This window comes from Bubalus kerabau, chromosome 3 (genome assembly GCF_029407905.1).
Source record: "Bubalus kerabau isolate K-KA32 ecotype Philippines breed swamp buffalo chromosome 3, PCC_UOA_SB_1v2, whole genome shotgun sequence".
Taxonomy (NCBI): Eukaryota; Metazoa; Chordata; class Mammalia; order Artiodactyla; family Bovidae; genus Bubalus; species Bubalus kerabau.
The window spans coordinates 164,597,037-164,619,993 of record NC_073626.1 but is presented as its reverse complement, the minus strand read 5'-3'; the positions used below and the strand labels follow the sequence as shown (position 1 = coordinate 164,619,993).

At 44.7% G+C, this 22,957-nt stretch overlaps 1 protein-coding gene and 1 long non-coding RNA gene across 2 annotated transcripts; one reads left to right on the top strand and one right to left on the bottom strand.

Annotated features, from left to right (window-relative positions):
* Positions 1-4,168: 4,168 nt before the first annotated feature.
* LOC129646817 (uncharacterized) lies at positions 4,169-21,827 on the bottom strand. Its single transcript, XR_008712186.1, has 3 exons — positions 20,724-21,827; positions 10,823-11,156; positions 4,169-4,527 (listed from the first exon to the last, which is right to left on the bottom strand). It is a non-coding gene; the product is annotated as an uncharacterized LOC129646817 (long non-coding RNA).
* Positions 12,425-13,441, top strand: LOC129646815 (RING finger protein 223). The gene has a single exon (XM_055573589.1). The coding sequence runs from the start codon at positions 12,425-12,427 to the stop codon at positions 13,439-13,441; it is 1,017 nt and encodes a 338-aa protein (XP_055429564.1).
* Positions 21,828-22,957: the final 1,130 nt, after the last annotated feature.

Sequence of the window (22,957 nt, the reverse complement as noted above, 5' to 3'; positions counted from 1 at the left end):
ACCCAGGCAGAAGAGGAGAGGAGTATAGCAGCTGAGAAGAAAAAGAAGCAGGATGAGCAGAGGCTCATTGAGAGAGAACTGGCAGAAGAAGCCCAAGAGGACAGTGTGTTAAAGTGAGCCTGCCTGTCTCCAGAGCAGTATGATGAATAAAACTGGCTGTGTTCTGTGAAAATAAATAAATAAATAAAATAAAAATACTGTACCTTAGTTTTGTTCTTCAAAGAGAAGATCCGTAGCTCAAAGAGAAAGCTTTAAAGCATTTGCTACCTAAGTTTTTTTTTTTTTTTTTTATAGCATCTAATCAAAGGGCAGACTTGTAAGTGGAAAAACTTTTTTCTCTATCCGCCATACAGAGTTGATGGAAACGGTCCCAACCTTTTGGAGAAAAGTACATTTCCTGCATATCCGGTTTACCTTGCCTTTGCTGTACAAAGGTTGCCAAGTGATAACAGGGTAAGAAACTGCTTTTTAGAAGCGAGCCTGCAGCCGGTTGGCTTGGAAGGCGCAATCTCTTTTTGTTGCTCAGATCTTTTCAAAGAGATACAGGTTTTGCAGACAGGGCCTCTCCTCATCAGGGAAAATCTATGAGGCTAAAATTGCCCCCACTTTAATCTCTGGGAGCCATTTAAGATTATAGATTCTGATAATCCTTCAGGATACATTTATAGCAGATAAGAACATTTTCCCTAACTCCACTGCTATTACTATAACAAACAAAATCAACAATAAGCCCTTCATATTACCTAATAAGTTCTGGGGCTCCACCTCACCTGCACGGGTTCACTGGCAGGTGAAGGAGAAAGGAGAGAGCCACAGAACACACCTGTGTGACACTTTACTCTTTCAGAACCCTTCTCCCTTCAAACTCCTCCCAGGTAGGGCTAGTGCTCCTCATACATCCGTGTGTGCGCGCTAAATGTTTCAGTTGTGTCTAACTCTTTGCGACCCTATGGACTATAGCCTGCCAGGCTCCTCTGTCTGTGGGTTTCTCCAGGCAAGAATACTGAAGTGGGTTGCCATGCCTTCCTCCAGGGGATCTTCCCTATACAGGGATCAAAACCACATCTCCCGCACTGGCAGGAGGGTTCTTTACCACTAGCACCACCTGGGAAGCCCACTCTCCTCACGAATCCCTCTCTTTTCCAAGATGGTACTCACCCTCCTGCTTCCTTAGAGCCATAAAAGCACAGCAGCTCTGGGAAACATTTGCACACACGTGTGAGGGTTGGAAAATACATTTGTTGTTGTTAACAGGTGTATGTTACTCCACATTATCCAATTAACCTATTGTTTCCTATGGCTAGTCTCATGGTGCCATGTGAATGAATGGTGGACCACAGTTAAAACAAATAATGGGAAATGAAATACCTTCTCTAATGCTAGGTGCAATATTTTATGCTCCCAATTTATAAGCATCCCCTTCCCCATTTTTCTTTTCTTTTTTTGATTAACTGACCATTTCTTGGACATAATCAAATTGCATAAGAAAACTTCTACTATTCTTGTTCTTTAAGATGTTTTCCTTTCTTTCTTTTTTTATTAAAAGCAAAAGAACAAACTTATTTTGGTAACTCAGTCACCTCTCTTCCACTTTTAAACACCTTTTATGGGGGTAACGGTTCAGTCATTTTAGGATTGTGGTTCTCTTCCTTCTCTTCCTTTCACTCTGAATGGCACATGGATTCAAGGAAAGCAGAGGCAAGAGGTGGAAAAGAGTGAGAGGGTCCTTCCTGGCCCCTGCTCAGGTGACTGTCATCTTACCTTGGTTCTTGGTGCACCTAATGCTGTGCTGCTGTGATTTCTGCTCTTGAAGTCCATCTGCCTCCTCCACCTCTTAACCAGGATCTCCCTCTGAACTGACTTCTGTACCCCACCCAGGGCTCAGGATGTTCCACGTGCAACCCTGGAGCTCTCTGGAGCATCAATCAACTGGTGGTGGGATGAGGTGTGTCTGAGCCTCTCTGCACTGATCTGCCCCAGCACCATTTTACTCCCTTCTCTGGGTTTGGAATCTTCCCAGGATACACTCTGAAAATGGCACACAAACCTTCATGCTAAAATACGTTTATAAGCTCCTATTACCTCCTGACTCCAGATTTTACTTCAAGAGTGGTTCAACAAGCAAAGCTTTTGCAGGATTTCCCTGGTTGTCCTGTGGCTAAGAATCTGGCTTCCCAGTGCAAGGGACCTGGGTTTGGCGTCTATTCAGGGAACTAGATCCCACATGCTATAAGTAAATGATCCTGCTGTAACTAAGACCCAGTGAAGCCAAATAACTAAATAAATATGAAAAAAAAAAGAAAGCTTTTGCAAATGTGTCTGAATGTTCTTTTTCTGCTCTCTCCATTTCCAAGCTTGTCCCCACATCTTAACTTGGGATTCCCCAGAAACAGACCTTGAGATAAGAGGTGATCCCAAGGACACAGCAGTAGGGGAGTAGGAATAGGAAGCAGGGAAGGAAAGGGTGCACTGTCAATCCAGCCATCACTCTGTCTGGCACTAAATTCTGATGAGAAGACTCTGAGAGCAGAGAGAAGACACATGCCTCAGAATCAACTCACTCAAGGGGAGAGGGAGCTGGGATACATGAATTCCCATTAGTCAGGGGTTGAGGGCTGATCTCTGGGTCAGGGAAGGGGTCAGGGGAGGGGGCTGCGTGTGTGTATTAATTCCTCAGTGCTTCAGGCAGCAAAGGAGACTTGGCCACAGGAAAAAGTTGTCAGGAAAATGAATACAGGTACTGGCAGTTCCTCTGACAAGAAATCTGCCTTTACATTATTTTATATTTTGTGATAAAGTTTCCAACTGGTGTTCAGCAACCCACTGGAGGGCCAGAAAGGATATTGAGCCCTCAGGCTTTTTGCAGCTATGGAGGGCCTGGGACAGCTGCAACCTAAGGGCCAGTCACCAACTGTGAGCAGCTTTTGAGGGGGCTACAGAGGTGCTTTGGCCAAGAGAATAATGGCCTCTAAAGATATACACATCCTAATCCCAAGGTTAGGGTCCTTAAGAGGGAGACAACAGGATCAGAGTCAGGGTAAAAAGGGATGTCAACTCAGAGTGATGTGGCCCAGAGCCATAGAATGCCAGCAGCCTCTAGAAGCTAGAAATGGCAAGGGAATGAACTTCCCTCTAAAAGCTTCAGAAGGAATACAGCTTTTGATTTTAGCTAAACTTACCAGATGGCCCTGGGTAAACAATTTGGACCTTTGTGTTCTGTATTAGCACACTGATCATAAAATGGAAGTAGAAATATGAAGGCGTTGCAAAATAATGCTTCAAAAATCGGCAAATTTAAGCATAAAAGCCATTTTTCAAGTTTCTTATATAAAAAAATGTCAAGATACCAGAGTTTGTGAGCTTCTTACATGTCTCCAAACTTGTTTAGACTTGACTCTGTTTAGCTCTGGTATGCAGACACTTGACTGGCCTTAGTGACTGTCGGCTGACAAAACCCCACCAATCAATCTGCCACCTGGTATAAGCTCTGGGGCATTAGACACTTCACAGGGTTGCATAAGTGATAACAAATACACAGGATTACCAACAACCGGAACCTCTGGCTTTCCTCTTTTGGTGGCACCTCTAATAATTACACTTATAAAGAACTGAAAAATTTAAAGAGCAACTTCTAATAGTCCCTGGGAGGCATGACAGACATGTATTTTCTTGCATAAACTACAGTTTAACCATCAGAACATAAATTAGTGACAAGTACTGAAACATCAAAAGTCCAGTGAAACAAGAACACCTGTAAGGAAATGGGATAAATTAATTATATGAAGTATAAAATTGACCTACTTATTCTTTTTTTTTAAACTGATATCTCAGTGAAACAAAATTAAAACAAGCAATAGGTAGAGGAATGGTTTTAACACCTACAATGACCTTCTTGAGAAAAAATAAATTCTTCTTTAAAAAAAATTTTTATTCCTTCATAAACATGAATGTTAACAGAATAAAAGTACTTTCCTGGGTGATAAAAATGTGTTCTTAAATAAAAAACACCAATTGCTTAAAGGCTTTATGCTTAATAGGATGTGAAGTCATCAGCTAATAGTATTTTGTAAAATATTTTTTGAGGATGATGGCCTACAAAATTTCTGAGAATCAGCCTTGGAGAATAATCCAAAATATGGAAAACGTTATATGATGAAAATTTTAATTGCCATATGATTTGTAGTAGCCAAATATTTTACCCAAATATCCACTGATGGAAGGATGCTTAAGGAAATTCAGTTCAGTTCAGTTGCTCAGTTGTGTCTGACTCTTTGCGACGCCATGAATTGCAGCATGCCAGGCCTCCCTGTTCATCACCAACTCCCAGAGTTTACCCAAACTCATGTCCCTAGAGTCAGTGATGCCATCCAGCCATCTCATCCTCTGTTGTTCCCTTCTCCTCCTGCTCCCAATCCTTCCCAGCATCAGGGTCTTTTCCAATGAGTCAACTCTTTGCATGAGGTGGCCAAAGTATTGGAGTTTCAGCTTCAGCATCAGTCCTTCCAGTGAACACCCAGGACTGATCTCCTTAAGGAAATTATGATAGGGTAATTAGATAAACAGTTAATCAGCTATTAAAAATCATTTATTTATTCAAAAATATTTTTTGAGTGTCTACTATATGCTAGGTACTACTCTAGGTGTTAGGGATATGGAAGGGAAGAAAACACAAAAAATCACCATTCTCCATAGGCTTACATAAAGAAAAAGAAAGATACACAGGAAATAAGTCTGTTAATTAAATATATGACATGAATATGTAGGGCTGGCTTCGTGGACTTGTGACAGACCCTGATCTTATCAGGGCCTCCCTCTTATTTTAATGCTCTGCTGGCAGCCTTCTTAAAATTCTTGTTAATTTTCAAGCAAGGGCTGCACGTTTTCAATCTGCACTGTGTGCATGCTCATGTCAGTTATGTCTGATTCTTTGTGACCCTATCGACTGTAGCCTGCCAGGTTTCTCTGTCATGGGGATTCTCCAGGCAAGAATACTGGAGTAGGTTGCCATGCCCTCCTCCAGGGGATCTTCCCAACCCAGGGACAGAACCCGTATCTCTTATGTCTTCTGCATTGGCGGGTGGGTTCTTTACCACTAGTGCCACCTGAGAAGCTTGCACCCCACCAATTAAGGGTCAGAGGGATATCAGAAGGGGAGGGGATTACAATTTTTTAGATCAGAAGGGGTCAGAGTAAGCATCTCTGATGTGATATTTAAGTAAAAAGATGAAAGATGTCATGGTTATAAAAATTATCAATATTCTGGGAAATGCTTATTATATATTTGTTAGGTTAATGATTGCTATTGAGTAAAAGATATATATATATATAAGTTTGGGGGTTTGGGATTGAGGACAAAAGCCTTGAAAAATGCTTTTTCCCTCTCTCCCCACACCAATCCTGCTGGCCTTACCTTCACATACAGAATCCAACAAGTCTCACCCAATCCAAGCACTGTTTTCTCTCTAGCCTCTTTAACCGGAGCCCCCTTCCCAGGTTTCCTGCTTCTAAATTTGCCCCCTCTAAGCTATTCTTCACACAGCAGTAACTGTGATTCTTTTCAGACCTAAATCGATTATGTACTTCTCTGCTCAAAACACTTCAACGGTTCTCATTTTACTCCAACAAGTCCAGATCATCCCTACCCTGACCTCCTCTGTGGCCTCCTATCCTGTCCTTTCCCCTAGCTCACTCTGTTCTGTGGTTGGCTTCCTGGCTGTTCCTGGAACGCATGGACTATGCTCCCACCGCAGGACATTTGCACATGCTATTCATTGCTTAGGGTATTCTTCCTTTGAAGAGCCACATGGTTCTGTCCTTCATGTCCTTAAGGTCTTTGCTCACATGTTACTTTATTAGATGTGTCTTACCGGCCACCTTATTTAAAAAAAACAAACCATCCATTCCGCAGTCCAATATACCCTGTCTTCCTATCCTGCTACATTTTCCTTTGTAGGACTTTAGACTTACTCATATTATTGTTGTGGTTGTTCAGTCACTCAGTCATGTCCAACTCTTTGCAACCCCATGTACTGCAGCACACCAGGATTCCTTGTTCTTCACTATCTCCTGGAGTTTGCTCAGACTCATGTCCATTGTGTCGGTGATGCTATCCAGCCATCTCATCCTCTGTCTCCCCCTTCTCCTCTTGCCCTCAATCTTTCCCAGCATCAGGGTCTTTTCCATCAGGTGGTCAAAGGATTGGAGCTCCAGCATCACTCCTTCTAATGAATATTTAGGTTTGATTTCCTTTAGGATTGACTGGTTTGATCTCCTTGCTGTCCAAGGGACTCTCAGTCTCACACAGTTCAAAAGCAGCAGGTCCTTATGGTCACCCTTCCTTATGGTCCAGCTCTCACATCTATACATGACTACTGGAAAAATCAGGAATTTCTGTACATGACTTTTCTGGAATTTACAGTCATGTAGGAAAAACTGGGAAATTTCCAGTAGTCATTTTGCTATTAAATACTTCCATTTATTTTTTTATATCACACGTACATGTGACTACAAGCTTCATGAAGACAAGCATTTTGTTTTGTTCACTATTTTACATCACCAGCCTCAAAAACACTGTCTGACACATATTAGACACCATAAATAGTAATTTGAATGAATAAATCAAATTGAAGTAAAGCAAGTCACGTGCATTATTACCCCAAATATGTAAAAACATTTGCTTATAAGAATAAATTTAGTGATAGTAATAGTTATGCCAAAGTTTGGGGGTATAACTCTCTTTTCTGAAGTTTCTTTAAAGTAATTGCACTATTTCTATACATATTTAAAAATCAGCATCATGTGCCTTTTATAATAAGTATTAAGATACCCTAATGCAATAAATCAGATATTTTCTGATTTATTTTCAGATATTTTCCTAGAACATTTTTTTCAAGTTTGCTTAATGGATTTTACTCAAAATGAAACAAACGCATAGTGAGCTGATATGCCTTATCCCAGGGAATTCTTGTGATTGTAAATCCCCATAAATTGATCACATTAAAAGATAAACTTTTAATTCCAGAATAGTTTTAGATTTACAGAAAAACTGCAAAGATAACACAGAGAATTCCCATCTACTCCACACTGTTCCACCTATTATTAATATCTTTCATTAATATGCCACATTTATCTTATTAACCAATGTTGATACATGATTATTCACTCAAGTCCATGCCTTATTCATATGCTTTCACTTTTTACCTAATGTCCCTTTTTTGGTTCCAGTCTCTCCTCCAGGATATCACACTACCTTAGTCATTCTGTCTACCTAGGCTCCTTTTGGCTGTGACTATTCCTTAGACTTCCCCTCTTTTTGATGATCTTCGCAGTTCTGAATGGTATTGGTTAGCTATTTTGTAGAATGTCCTTCTATTGGGATTTGCTTTGTGTTTTATTCCATGATTAGATGGATTATGGATTTTTGAGAGGAATATCACAGAAAGTGCCATTGTCAACACATCATATCAAGGGTGCGTGCGTGCCAACTAAGTTGCTTCAGTTGTGTCTCACTGCGACTCCATGGACTGTAGACCACTGGCTCCTCTCTATATGCCACATCTTCTTTATCCATTCATCTGTTAATGAACATTTAGGCTGCTCCCATATCTTGACAATTGTGAAAAATGGTGCTATGAACATTGAAATGCTTGTATCTTTTAAAATGAATGGTTTGGGGTTTTTGGTTTTTTTTTTGGATATATACTTAGGAGTCAAATTGTTTGGTCATATAATAGTTCTATTGCATGAATACTCTTAAAAGTTTTATCTTTACAATATACAGCAAAGAGTTCTAGCTCCTAAAGTTATGTTGTTATGCTTTCTCTTGATGAAGACAATTCCAATTCCTGTCCACCCCACAGTCCCATGGGTACTCCTGCCAAACCCTGACGTGGTATGTCCAGTTGTCTACAAAATTAAGTCCAGCCTTGCTACTATGGTTCTGAGCTTTCCTGAACAGCAAGTAACTGCTGAAGCAGACTGCTTACAATGCCTTCAGCATGTACGCTTTCCCTGCTGCTGCCTTGAAAGTCTTTTTCTCTGCCTCTTCCTTAAATCCCCAATTCACTAACCATGAGTCTGCAGAAATTTCCCTCATCCCACAGCAGAAATAACTTCTCACTCCTCATTCTCACCAGACTTGTCCCTGGACCACAGACCTGCTTTATTCTGTCTCCTGGTTTTGTACATCAGCTTAATATCCTCTATTAAACTCTCGTTTTCTGGAAGCCAGGTTATCTTATCACATAGCCATAATGCCTTCCAGAATAGTACTTCAATAAATGTCAGATTGAATCAACCCAGTTTGTATTTGAAAATGTCAACTGTTTGATTGACTCATTCCCTACTTGCTTCTGAATGGCGTTATCCATCTATATATTTATTCTTCCAATATTACCAATGAAATTTCACTTTGTCCTCCTGTTTTATGCAGAGCTTTATTTATTTCAGCTGGCAAATCAATAATGCATGGTGAGATTCACAGGTCAGGCCTCCTCCTGGTCTTTCTGATGGAGATGCTACCTGTATCTCTACCTTTGAAATAATGGAAGAGTTGGACCACTCTACCTCTTTTGGCTGGGTCACCTTGGACTGGTGACACAAACTCTCTGGGCCTGTCACAGGGCATTTGAGAAAATTATTGAGGTTAGGAATAGAAACTCCTGACCATAAACAGTATTAACAGGGGCTGGGAACTCTGTGTATGTTCTGTGTACATCATGTTCACTCTTTACAACAGACTTAGGAGGTAACTATTCTTATGCCCATTTTACAGTTCAGAAAACAGGCACAGAGAAGCTAACTAGCAATCCAATGCTATACAGAAGGTGAAGAACAGATCTCGAATTCAGACCCAGAGCAGTCAAACCCCACTCTCTGTTCCCCACTAAGTCCTTTGTGAAATAGCTGCCCCCAAAACTTAAATATTGGCTCTATTTATATGGAGGGAATATATACAGGAGATTACCTGAAACCACTGTTGCCTCACATTTTCTCAGGTCCTCAAAAAGAAAATGACTCAGCAAATACTGAGTGTCTTATATATTCAAGGCACGAGCAGGATTCTTGCAAAGTCAATTCAAATCCTAATATAAATGAGTTGCTTGTTTCTGACATAGACCTCTTTCAACATATCTTTCACTGCAGTGGAAACTCCTGCTTGAAGGACCAGACTTCACTACATGCTGCTGTGGGTAACACTGTGAGCACTGGGCTTTACAGTCTGTAAGACAGGATGCCTGTGGTCTGTGTCATGCAAACTCATACTCTTCATGAACAGTCTCTCATTCCACGGATCGAAACCCCATGTCACACCTTGGGAGTCCTAAAAGTGAATGACTGCTACTAGGATATAAAATAATTGGAAATGCTGGTTTAAAAAAAAAAAAACTTGTCAAACACAGAGTAAATTCCAGTCTTGTTAACCCAAATTCTGGCAGTTGATTATGACCCCATCAACAGAATATATTATTGACAAAATCCAAGCCTGGACATCTCAAAGAGTGCGGTGGTATCTAAGTGACCATGAGCTATGGGAGACCATAACTATTAACTAATTACTTTGACTGGTAATGCTGATGACTTTCCTTGCACAGTTAATACTTGGGAGATGTTTCTGCTTTTGGTTTCATTTTAACCAAACTGGTGGCTATTGTATAAATCCTCAACTAGGGGTGATTATGTCCCGATGGGACATTTTTGGTTGTCACTGCTGGATTGCTACTAACATCAAGAGCATGGAGGCCAGAAATGCTGCAAAACATCTGACAATGCATACATCAGCACCCTCAAAATGAATTCTCCAGCTCAAAATGTCAACAGCTGAGGCTGAGAAACCCTGGTGGAGCCACATGCTCCATTCCTCAGTTCTTTCATTCAGTGGTGAGAATGCATAATAGAGTGACATTTTGAAATCTTAAACATTTTGTCCAAATGCACACCACATGTGAATTGTAGATCTTCGGAACGCTTTCAGTCCCCTTTGGCACGCAGCTTGCCAGTGTCTTAGGAACTGGGTGGGTGGGATGCACAAGGACATAAATGCACACAAGCCCCTCATGTTTCCAAATTTCTCTTCTGCCCATGCCCTGTTTAAAAATTTCTTTCTTGGGCTTCCCTGGTGGCTCAGTGGTAAAGAATCTGCCTGCCAGTGCAGGAGACACGGGTTCGATCCTTGATCCGGAAAAATCCCACAGGCCATGGAACAACGAAGCCCGTGTACCACAACTCTTGAGCCTGTGCTCTAAAACCCCATGTGCAGCAACCACTGAGCCACATATTGCAGCTACTGAAGCCTGCATGACCTAGAGCCCCTGCTTCACAACAAGTAAAGCCTGCCGGCCGCAACGAGAGACTAGTCCCCACTCTCTGAAACTAGAGAAAAGCCCTCGTAGCAACAAAGACCCAGCACAGTCAAAACTATAAATACATAAAATTAAAAAGAAAAGTCTCCCCTATAGCAGCATTATCTATCTTCTCAGCTTCGGGCTGCTCAGGGCTTAAAGTATTTAGAAGAACCAGTTTAAAATTGTGCTTTAAATGCAATTTCAGAGGCTTTTCACAATCAGATAAAGGAGGGAAAGAGAGGCGAGGACAGGAACTTAACTCTGTCCACAATCGGTTGGTTTGTGAAACTTTGTACTATTCCAAGGCCAGACTAGGGTCTTCTTCCGATGTTCATTACCCTGCTCTCTGCTTGTCACAGCCTCCATCACAAAATGATACAGTTTTTTTTAAGTATAATTTTTTTTAATTTAAAGTAAAATTTGAAACTAGGAAAGCTCACGGTTTTTAATGAGCCTCACCTAAGGTCTCTCAAACTTACCATGTCAATCACATTCTCTATTCACATAGAGTAAAAGGTCTATTTATTTTCAAGTGTCATAGAAACCTGATAGTTATTTATGATAATTCCATCTTTGGTCTGTACATTGGTGGTTTGTTGGTATCTTCCTTTCCTTCAGCTTCTCTCTTCCTTCAGCTTGATTCTCATTCATTCAACCTTTCCACAAATACCCCCTGGGGTATCTTGCTTTCTGCTGCAGAGAATCCAGAGAGAAAGTGGGAACATTCTCATCTCATGGGAACCCAGAGAGCTCTCCCCTTTCCCTTCCCTGTTGGGGCTGGGGAGGTTTTCTCTTCATACAGTGAGGACCAACCTGGAGAAACAGAGGAACAGAACTTTCTTATTAGGAATATCTAAACATCGCCCCTCAGATGCCCATCCTCCATTCCTGTACCCTCCTGAGTGTTCCTTCAAGAAGTGCTACTTCTTGCTAACCTGCTCACATGGGCTTCCCTTGGTTTTAATTAATAACATTAAGAAGATACCTCTCCTGTTACTCATGGAGTTTTCAGCTCTCTACATGTGTGTGTTAAAAGTTTAAGTCGACCACAGTGGGGAGTGATGCCAGGGGTAGACTTAAGCTGTACCTTGAAATTCTGTGAACCTCTCTGTGCCGATAACATTTCCCCTCTCCAGGCTGTAAACATATGCACAGCCACCAAGTAGCGACCTCCATCCCTAAGGGTCAACGTCAGGAAATCAGCGAGTCTGTCTTCATGCCTCCTTCAGGAAGCAATATTTCAGGGGAGGAAAACGTACTTTTCAGCTCCCAAATTTTCCTCTAGATGGTTAAAAGGAAAATGCCATCTCTCGGCTTCCACCCTGAGAAGAACGCTGCAGGGCCGCCTGGGCTTTGCTAATAAAAGCGGAAAGTGTAAATGGTTTGGTGATGACTGGCTTTCGCCCTTGGACGGAGAAATGAGATGACGGTTTTCACAAAGGACAAGAACCGCAGCTGCCGCCACCGCGGAGTCTGCCGCTTCCTCTCCCAGAGCGGGTCCCGTATTACATCACCGGTGAGCTCCTGGGGGGTGGGGGTGTGGGGGGAGCGGAGGCTCCTCCAGGGTCGTATCCCCTGACTCCGGAGGATAAATACGGAGCAGCAAGGATGTAGGGGGAGGGGGCGAGCGGGAGAGGAGAAGGAAAAAGGAGGACCACGTTTCCCACTACCCCTCCGAATGTGAGGAGGGTGTTGCACTGGCTTCTGGTCCTTAAGCAGCCGCACCCCAAATTTCATTCCCGCATCGCCCCCCCTCCAACTCCCCACCCGCCCTCAACACTCAATTCTGACATCCAAAGCAGCCAGGGAAGTCGCTTTGAGAGGTCCAAGGGGGACTGGGCAGAGAGGCTCTCGGGGACTGGGAGGGACCGCGACGCCCGCGCCTCCTCGGGGGAGTCGGGGGGGCGGGGGAGGCGGCCGCCACTGCGCCCCCGCCCGGCCCAGCCAGCGGTGCCTCCCCCGCCAGGCGACAGCAGCCGGACGGGGGCGGCAGAAGCGCCTCCTCCCAGCCTGGAGCCGAGACGGCGGCGCAGGGGCAGCAAGGCGCCTCACCTTGCCCCCGATGAGGGGCGGATCATGCCATGGCAGAGCCGGCGAGCGACCGCGGCGGCGGCGGCTGCGGCGATCGGAACCCAACCAGCAGCCCCGGGAGCTCGACCGGAGCCGGGGGCACCGCGGCGCGAGCCGGGGACGGCGGGGACGCGGGAGCCCGGAGCGCAGCGGTGACGGTCCCCGGCCTCCCTCCGCTCGAGGACTACGAGTGCAAAATCTGCTACAACTACTTCGACGCAGACCGGCGCGCGCCCAAGCTGCTGGCGTGTCTGCACACCTTCTGCCAGGAGTGCCTGAGCCAGCTGCAGCTCCGCGCCGCCGCCGCCGCCGCCGCCGCGCCTGAGCGCACGCCGCGCCCTCCACCCTGGCACGGCCCGCCCGGCGCCATCGCCTGCCCCGTGTGTCGCCACCGCACGCCGCTGCCCGACAGCCGCGTGCACGGCCTGCCCAACAACACTAAGCTCGCCGAGGCCTTCCCGCTGGCCCTCCGCGCCGCGCACGACCCGCTGCCCCAGGACCGCCTCCCGCCGCTGCCCGCGCGCCGCCCAGCGCCCACTTCGGCCCCGTCGACCGCCGCGGCCCCTGCCCCACCGCCGCCGCAGCCGTCCTCAGAGGACGCGGCCGGAGGACCAAGCGCCCGCGCCGGCCTGCGCGCGCCGGGCAGCTACGAGAGCTGCCAGAACTGCAAGCGCGCAGCGCTCACCGCCGGCTGCGTGTGCGTTGTCTTCTCCTTCCTCTCCATGGTGGTGCTGCTCTTCACCGGCCTCATCTTCGTCAACCACTACGGCGGCGGCGGGGCCCCTCCGGGGGGCGGGGCGCCCCCTGGTGCAGCCCCGGCAGCCGGCTCGCCCTCGCCCTCGCCAGTGGGGCCCATCTGCCTGTCGGTGGCCAGCATCCTGGCCCTCTTCTCGGTCGTCATCACTTGGATCATCTGCTGGCTCAAGTATCGGCCCGAGGGCGCCGCCTCGGGCTCTGCCGGGGGCGGTGGCGGCCCGAGGGCGCGGGCGGTGGCAGCGGCTAGCGGTGCGCGGAGGAGCGGCACGTAGCGGGGCCGCACGCTTGGCCTCGCTCGAGCACCTCTAGCCCCGCGTGGCCCTAGTGGAGGGGGCCTCTGGTCCCGTGCGATCGAGCTTCTCCGCCCTCTCCCCTTGGACCCCGGACGCGCACCCCTTCTGCACCCGGCCACTGAGGAGCCTCGGTTTTCCGCCTCTCTGGCCTTTACCGTCCACTTCGCGCTGGGCCAGAGAGGGAAACCGAAGAGGCAGGGATCCTGGCGGGGTGTCACATCTCCGTGGACTGTTCAAGGTCAGCCCCCTCCATGCACCGCCCTCATCCTCGCCAGAATGCACAATCATCCCTCTCCGGAGTGCGAAGATTCGCAAAAAGAGGAGGAAAGAGGAGTGGGACACCCATCGCCTCGCCTGGAAGCTGGTTTTCTGAATGCCGTGACTTGGGCGTTTCTTTAAGGGTATGGGTGCACGCGCGCGCAAGCCCGCAGCAGTTGTGAATGGACCTAAGCTGTCCTGAGGAAGAACGAATGAGATGTGAACGTGAGAGAAAGGTCTTCCTGCCCCCCTGGAGGTCCTGGAGAGTGAGTGAGCCGGATCGCTGAGAGTGATGTACAACCTTCGGGGGCGTCACGCGTGGGGAGGCTGGAAAGAACAACCGCCCAGCATCTGTGAGCAATTGAGCAGGTGCTCAGCGCGCGTGCGCGCCCTCATCTGCCTCCAGATTATTTCGAGTAGAATGGTGGTGGAGCGCACTGGGCGGTGGATCCTTCTGTTAGTGGCCCGACAGAGTCCAAGAAGTCCCACCTCCTGGAAACTTGTGATCGCTTTATTCTCGATGTTGCTACCAGAAAGTCATTTCATCTTCAGTAACTGGACTCAGGGAGCTTCAAGAGCCCGTTCTCCCTTCTCTTCTCAAAACTGACTTACTGTTGCCCCCACCTGGAAGATACTGAAAGCTATTCGCGCAGAATAGAAACTGTAGGCTTCCCCTGCCTTTTTTCTTAATTTCATTTTTAAAATAATTTATTTTAGAGTATATAAATCTGAAAAATTTGTGCATTAACATTTCTGGAAAAGTTGTTTGATAAGCAGTACTATTTCTCCTGTACCTCTAGTCCGAATACATTTCGAAATGAGGGGCATACAATAAACGCGTGTTGGTAGTTGATTCAAGATTTTATACTGTGAAATAACTGACTTTCAATTATCTGATAAAAAAGAAAATACTGCCCAAAGACGAAACCGATAAATCAAATACCAAGTCTTTCTTCCTTTGATTACAAATATATATTATTTTGAATGTAGCTGTTTGATATTGTTAGAAATCACTGAAATGTTCACTTCTCATCACATTAGATGAAAAAGAATACATATCTATCCGGTTTTGTAACTAAAAAGATGAATTGGAGTGTATGTTGCAGGTGGATTCGATGCTTTTTTAAAGAAAAAACAACAGTTATTCCAAATGTGTTTTATATGAAAACATTCTTTATTCCATCTTTTGAAGTTTGGAATAAGATAAAGTTTTCATGCCTAAACACCACAGAAGCTACGGAGGGTATGCTGTTATTCCTCGTGTATTTATGCAAGCTGTCTGCATGATATCCTGACACTATTCTATTAACTGAACTTGAATGGAGCATTTGTATCTATCATAGAGTAAAGTAATTTACTGGCCATTGATAAGTGTGGTATGGCTGCAATTTAGGAATTGCAATATGATGTGTTTTATGTCTGCACTGTCAATAAAAACAAGAAGCATTTCTAGAAAAACCTACTTTCATGAAACTTATTTCATGGGGAAATGGCTCCATGTTATTGGGGCGGCACTTCTTTTTCTGAAATACACATATCCTCAACCAGATTCTAATTTCACATTTTGAATAGGGCTGAGAGAGAGATAATTCACGTGTGGGAATGTACTACAAGGACATTTCATGGAATTACTGGAACTCCTGAAGGCCAAGTGAGATCTGTTGTATTTTAAAGTTTTACCCACCCACTACTATAAAACTCCCCTAAAATGAAACTCTGTTGTCAGATTTTGTTCTCAGTTTCTGTAAAATGTTTTCAGGTTCCTAATATGAACAATCACATTCCAGAGATTGGTTTTAATTTACTTTTACCTCCACCAAGTTACTTGTGCTATTTTATTTCTATATTCATTTTTATCTTTTATATTTTGTTCGCCTCCAGTGCTGAGATTCTAGCATTCACATATGTTCAGTTGTACAAGTGCAACTACACATATATGTATAGTAGTGCTAGTGACAGAACTTGGCTTTGTGGATGTAACCAAGTGTACACCCACATGTGTGCAAGCCCATGTGTTTGCTATTTCATTCCCTCAAATTGACAACCTAGAAGTCTGTCTAAAGTTACTTGGGGACCAGCTTGCTTGAATCTGTGTTCCAGAGAGGAAGGTACAACAATGACATAAACTGAATTATTGCTCATAAATGAGAAAGAGATCTTTGAATTGCTTGAGTCACAATACAAGCCACATTGCACTTCTTTCATAGGCTGTATACATGTAAAGCTCTTAGAATGAGAAATATGAATACTTTAAAATCAAGTAGATACAATTAGGACCTCAGTACCTGAACATGGGGAGATTTTTTTTTCTTCACTAACTTTTTTTGCTTTGTTTTAGTGCTAATTTCTGAGTTCTTTATCAGGAATTGAGTGGCAGGATGAGGTGATAGAAAACATTTTTCCAACTTCAAGTGGTTTTCTGGCATTCAGGTGCCCCCCCTCCTCATTTTGCAGATATAACTTCATCATTTCCACCTCCTTTGGAAAGTCCTGGAATTCCATCACCTTAGAGCATGAATTTAGCAGTAATTGTTGAAGTGACCAAGGAGATATCTGGAGGACTCCTGTTAAAGTGGAAGACTCCTTTCTTATAAAAATTCAGTAACTCAGTCCTGAGCACATCTCTAGCTATTGAGTATGAACCACCAGTAAAGTCACTGCAAAATGCCAGACCTGGTCTGGGCTGCACACATGCTCAAGAACTTGTGGTTTCCATGGTCCAGGTTCTGCTTACGTTCTGAGACTGTTAGGTAGAATTATTGTGATTAGGTAGAATTATCGTGAGGCTTCAATAGCATCTAAATTTCAAGTGAAAGAAACTCATCTTGGAGTGATAGATTAAATATTTGGCTTATGAATGTAATATGATTTGGTGAACAGGGTCCACATCCATAAAGAACATCGGTTTGGATTCTAAAAATCAGTAACATCATTAGGAGTTACGAGTTTGAAAACTGGCTTTCTCTTTTCTTGGAAGGACCTTGGCAAGTCATTTAACCTCTTTGAGTCTCAGGCTCCTCATCTACAAAATGGGAACAAAAAGGATCAGCCCTCCTTTCCTTTCAGGATTGATATAAGGCTTTGTATACAAAAGAGGGAATACAGGTGAAAATACTTTGGAAACAATCCCTATGTGGATCTATAGTTTTGCTTCATTCAGGCTTGCAAGGGTCCAATATCACCTCCCCAGAGAAGAGCTTCCCTGGTGGCTCAGCTGGTAAAATCCGCCCGCAATGCAGGAGACCTGGGTTCGATCCCTGGGTTGGGAAATCCACTGAGGAAGGGCGTGGCAACCCACTCCAGTATTCTTGCCTGTAGAATCCCCATGGACAGAGGAGCCTGGTGGGCTACAGTCTATGGGGTCACAAAGAGTAGGACACGACTGAGCGACTAAGCACAGCAGCACCGAGAGATCTACCCTGACCACTCTATTCCTAAGGGAATATCTACTGAAGTTTTCTCTTTTTTCTTAATACTACTATCTGCAGTGGTCTCATTTGTTATATGCTTTATCTCAACCTCCTGTAACCAGAATGGAAACAAGCGAAGAAAACTTGTCTGGTCACTCACTCTATCCACAAAAACCTTAACCAGCTCTAGGTATTTGGTAAGTGACAATTAACTAGTCTGTTGACTTGCCTTAATGGGAAACCCTGTACTAAATGTTAGATGCCTTGGCTCCCTTTACGCACACTGCCACTCAGTAACTCCTGAAACCCTGGGGGACTTAGGTAAACAATTGATTTTCCCAACTTCATCTGGAGTTTTCAAAGGTGAAAAAATATACCCCCAAAGCATCTTGAGTTTTGATAAAAATCAGTTCAAGCACAATGAAACTCTAATTGCAATATAGTCAGTGAAAGTAGACACTGAAGAAACTAAAAGACATTTGGCTTCCATTTCCAATCATTTTCTGCACTGCAAGATTTCAAGATGTGATGCCTTTTGGCTTCCTTCTTTATAAGCATGTCTGAACCATCCACTCCAAAGCCAGCAGCACCTACATGTTTGGGATAAGTTTACATTGCAGTGAAATTTCCTCACAACATTTATGTTAATATCTATCAAATTTCTCATTATTTGTTACCCCCTGTTTTATTAATTCTTCAGTCTTTGCCACTTTACATAAATTATCCTTCATAGACTGGCTAAATTTATAATCTCAGTATCTGAGTAATCCCCCATTAGTCTGTGATCCAACTCATCCTCTTTAATCACTTAATTCCCGTTAGCTAATATTTGTATTTTAAAGTTCTGTTATGATACAAAGACAATTATGCTCATGCCTTTGGCATAGAACTGCATTCTTGTTAAAGGTAAACTGCATACTTCTTTCTTTGAAATAATATGTATATGCTATAGTGTGAGTTTGTCTGCAGAATAGTATTTGCTACAGTAAATATTTCTGAAATGAGTATTAGAAATGACTGCAGTCAGATCTTAGTTAGTTCTGAGTTATGTGAATAAAGAAATCATGAGATATTTTATCTATCTTTTGCTAGATTTCTTCTCATTGTTCATTTAAGGAAAGCTTTGTAATACATACCCTTAGCATTGTTTCTATCCATCAGTTATACCTGAGGCGAGAGGCAAATTTTTTTCTGTCATAAATTCACCATCATTCTTGAAATATATTCAGGGAAATGAGAGTGTTTAATGTTCAATTTCCAAGAATATTCCTAGGAGCTCAGGAAGAATGTGCACACTTCCCTTAGAAGAAATTGTCTTTGCATGTAAAATTGGATTATCTTTGGTTTAGAAATACCACATCTCCATGGGGTGGAAGAAGGGAAATGCTGATGTGGGAAGAAAGAGCGTAGAGAAGATGTGCAAAAAAGTTCTCCTAACCCCTAATATTACAAACACACATTCCAAAATAAACGGGAGTGAAAGCATTTAATCTTTGCAAGAACAGAACACTTTTATTTCAGCAATTATTATCTCAAGAACCATGGTCTGGTTGTATTTGAATGACTCAGCTATCTCTGACCACAATGATGAAACTCCTTATCATATGGAAATGATACTTTGATGGGATTTATATGTCTAGTGTGCGTGTATTTAAAAGTAGTTTGCAGTCAAACTTGAGAGGTAGAGAACCATTGCACCTGACTTGCAGCTTGGGGGAAGGATTAACTTCAAGTTGTGAAGTAGATAGTTTTTGTGCGGAAGAAACTTTGGAACTGAACTCTGCAAGAAGATTTGTCCCTAGAGCCAATTTCTTATTAAATTCACACACAACAAACTTATTTCCTGATTGGAGCCTTAGCAGAGGTTCTCGGCTCCGGCCGCAGGTTAGAATTACCTAGAGCGCTTAAGAAAAAAAAAAAAGCGAAAGCACCAGTCCCGCCCCCAGAGACGTTTCTTTAATTGGTCTGGGAGTAGGGATGGGCGTAGGGAGGGGAGGCGCATCAGTATTTTTAAATGGCGCCGCAGGTGATTCTACTGGGCAGCGAGATTTGAAAGCCATTAGACTTCACAACGTTTTTTATTGAAATGCGTCGTTCTCCCTAATCTCACTTTAATGAACGAAAGGCCGCCAGGTTTCTTAGAAACTGGGAGATTGTGGACAAATGCTTGGATTTTTGGAAGTGGCCATAGTTTGAATAACTATTTGATTGCTGCTCTACTTTCTGACATTCTCTTTATGTCTCTATCGATTTCTCTCTCTCTACACACACACACACGCTTCTGTTGACTTTGTCTTCCCAGGAAAGTTAGGTAAATATTTGCAGCCCAATTTGGCTCGCTTTGTGGTCTTTCCTAATGTGGTGGGGATGAAAGCTGCGCCTCCCCAAGGCTTTTCCGTGGGCTCCCCTCGGCCCCTCAAAATAAGTATGTGCTTTTCCAAATCCCGCCAGTCATCAAAATTCGGTGACAACGTGGGGATTTGAGGGCGGATTATGTGGATAACCAGGAAAAGTCTACAGGTTAAATTAACAAAACCTGGCCGGTTAGACAGCTCTGGGTGTCATCGACCATGACAGCTGAGGGCGAAGCCGCTGGTCGCCGACAGGTGTGGACCTGCGAGCAGATCCAGCTCAGAGTCCTGTTTAAAAATATTTGCTAGAAGAGTTCAATTTTTTTTTTTTTAAAGACACTTCCGAGTAGCCGATCAGCGTGCAAATTAATTCCACGCTCTGGGACCCAGGTGTAAAGGGATTTGTGCTGAGACTCGGCGGCTGGCGTGCGGTGGAAGGCGGGGGGACTACCTTGATTTCTCCCCCTTTGAACGCGGACGCCGGAGATGGTTCGTGGCTGAGCTCAAGGACTCTCGGGCGGAAAGCGGAGGCTCACCCCTCCGCGGGAACCCGGGGCCGGGGCAGCCACCGCGACAAGTTCCGGGGAGGCTCCTGGGCGAGTGGGATGGCGTCTGCCTCCTGGGGCCGGCCTGTGCCCGCACCCGCGCAGCCTCGGGTGAAGAAGAGAACTCGAGACCGCCCGGGACAACGGGCTGGTCCCCGCACAACTGGGACGACACAAACGTGACCTCTTTGCAGCCCCCGACCCCAATCCCCAGCCCAGCAACCCCTACACTGGCGATCCCGAAGGACAGGCGCGGGCCCGGGTGAAGCAGAAGGCACAACAACGCTGTCGCCAACCCTCTGGAAGAGCGCACGAGAAGCCGCTGGCGCGGTATCCTGTCAACCTAGCCACTCAGTAAAGAGACTTAAAGGCTTGTTTGTTTTGCCTTTGTATGGAAACTGGTCTTCCTTCAGCCCTTACTCTCCGGATTTTGTGACGCCCGGATTTCAGAGTCTGAAGGTCTCTGACCGGGTGGCGTCGTTACCATTCTTGGATGTCCACCGGCCCCTCCCAGCGCCCGTCCCAAAGTCCTGCATTCGCATCTATTCCTAAAAATAACAGAGAAGCCAAAAACCCGCTCCAGCCTCCCGCCGTCTTTCCCATTTCCCCCGCGGCTTTCGCAATCCCCACCACCACCGCGTTGTTCCCGCGCGGGTCAGCGGGACGTGGACACCAACGGATGGCGACTTGGAAGTACCTTTGGTGTGTTCGGTTTCCTTTTGGAAATTCCTCGCGGTTCCCCGCACTGGCGTTGCCCGCATCCTACGCGAGGTTCACTACCCGGCTAGGTGCCTACGAGGACTTCTAGAAGCCCGGCCCACGACCCGTTCCAAATAGAGCGCTGATCCGCGGGAGGCACGAAGATTTGGATTCCTTCTGCAAACATGCATCAGCTGCCTGCCACGTGTCCTCCAACCCGAATTAGAGGCGGTTTAATGATGTTAGGCGTCTCTGGTTCTTCTCCGCCTGGGAAGACAGAGTTATAAACTCTAACTGGGAGTAAGAAAAAAAGATTGTTTAAAATAAGCAAAAAATTTAAAGTGGGATTATATTACTGGAAGCGTTTTAAAAGGGAACTGAAATGGAGTAGATTTCCAAATTATTTTCAATCGAGATAAGATAGATCAGTGCCTCCCAGAGGCATTAAAGGTAACTTCTGTTGAAATTTATTTACAGAACAGGGCAAACAGTGAGAGGTAAAGTATTTGGCCAACTCCCAGATCCCATCCCTTTGGAGGTCTGATTGGAGAGTTAGAAACTTGTTGGGCTTCTGATTGAACAGGAGTGACAACACCACATTGTCTGTGGTTTAAATCCTAGTTTTGTTGCTTGCTAGCTGTGTGACCTCGGAGAAGGCAATGGCACCCCACTCTAGTACTCTTGCCTGGAAAATCCCATGGACGGAGTAGCCTGGTAGGCTGCAGTCCATGGGGTCCTGAAGAGTCGGACACGACTGAGCGACTTCACTTTCACTTTTCACTTTCATGCATTGGAGAAGAAAATGGCAACCCACTCCAGTGTTCTTGCCTGGAGAATCCCAGGGACGGGGGTGCCTAGTAGGCTGCCGTCTATGGGGTCGCACAGAGTCATGACATGACTGAAGTGACTTAGCAGCAGCAGCAGTAGCTGTGTGACCTAGAGCAAGTTAAGTAAACTCGCTGGTCCTCTTTTTTCTCATTTTAACTGGATACAATCTAGTGGTTTTAAACAGTAAGTAAATTCGTCTTTGTAAAGGGCTGAAGATGCCAGTACTTATGAAATGCTCAATACATATATGCTATTACTCTTAGATAGTATTATATTACTATTACATCATTATAAAATGAAAATGTGAGAGTATTATTTAGTGCTATTGTCACTGCACAATTTCCCTTGTTCTCCCAAGATAGTTTATTCGAGATGGGGAACCCAAGCCTCGGGACCAAGGAGTTGTAAGGCTTTCTGAGCACTTGTTTTCCCAACCCCAGGACACCAGTCATGTTCTGAGAAGTCTTCTGGAAAGTGTGGTCTGATTCCTGGAAGGTAGACTGTGACAGGTGATGGAGAAATGGCTTAGCCACCACCTGTGGTGGTGGCGAGAGGATGATGGCATCAGAAAAGCCTGATGTAGACTTCTCTGGTGGTCCCGAGGTTGAGGATCTGTGCTTCCACTGCAGGGGATTCAGGTTCGGCGGTCTCTGGTCAGGTAAGTAAGATCCTGCATGCTGTGCAGTGTAAAAGATAAGCCTCATCTCCCTACTTTGGTACTTTTGGACAGAGGAGCCTGGCGGGCTATGATTCATGGGGTCACAAGAGTCAGACATGACTTAGCAACTAAATCACCCTTAAAAGGATTTGGTCCAAGTGTTGATTTTATGCATCCTTTCTCCTATCAACCTGCACTTGTATAATGCGTGAGCTGGCAAAGTCCAATATCTATTTCTCCTTGTCTTTTTTTTTTTTTTTTAACACAAATGAGTTATAAAACCATGGGAGCAGACTAAATGACATATCCTTAAGTCAATACTATAAGGATGTGTGTGCTGTGTCTGGCACATAGAAGGATCATCACTTTCGTATTTTTCTTCCTAATATCCTTTTCTTCCTCACAACCCTCTGTATCCTGTTGTCCCCTAGTATACACCTATCCCCCCCACCCCCCCAATCACATGTTCTGCAACAGTGAAATGGGGATTCAGGTCACTTTTCCCAGCACAAATGTATCCTTCAAATCATAAACAGTCATTCTCTGCTGTCTATTATGAGCCCACCTTGACTAATGTCAGTTAGAACTTTCAAAATCAGAAATATCTTATCATGTTTCTTCAGTATTTTGTCATTTTCTCTCCCTCTCCCCTTTTCAATCTTAAAGCAATTCCCTTCTCTTCCAGGACTTTTCAATTTCTTCTCTTTTGTCTGTCTCTGAGAACTTCGATTTTCAGGGTCCTTTCC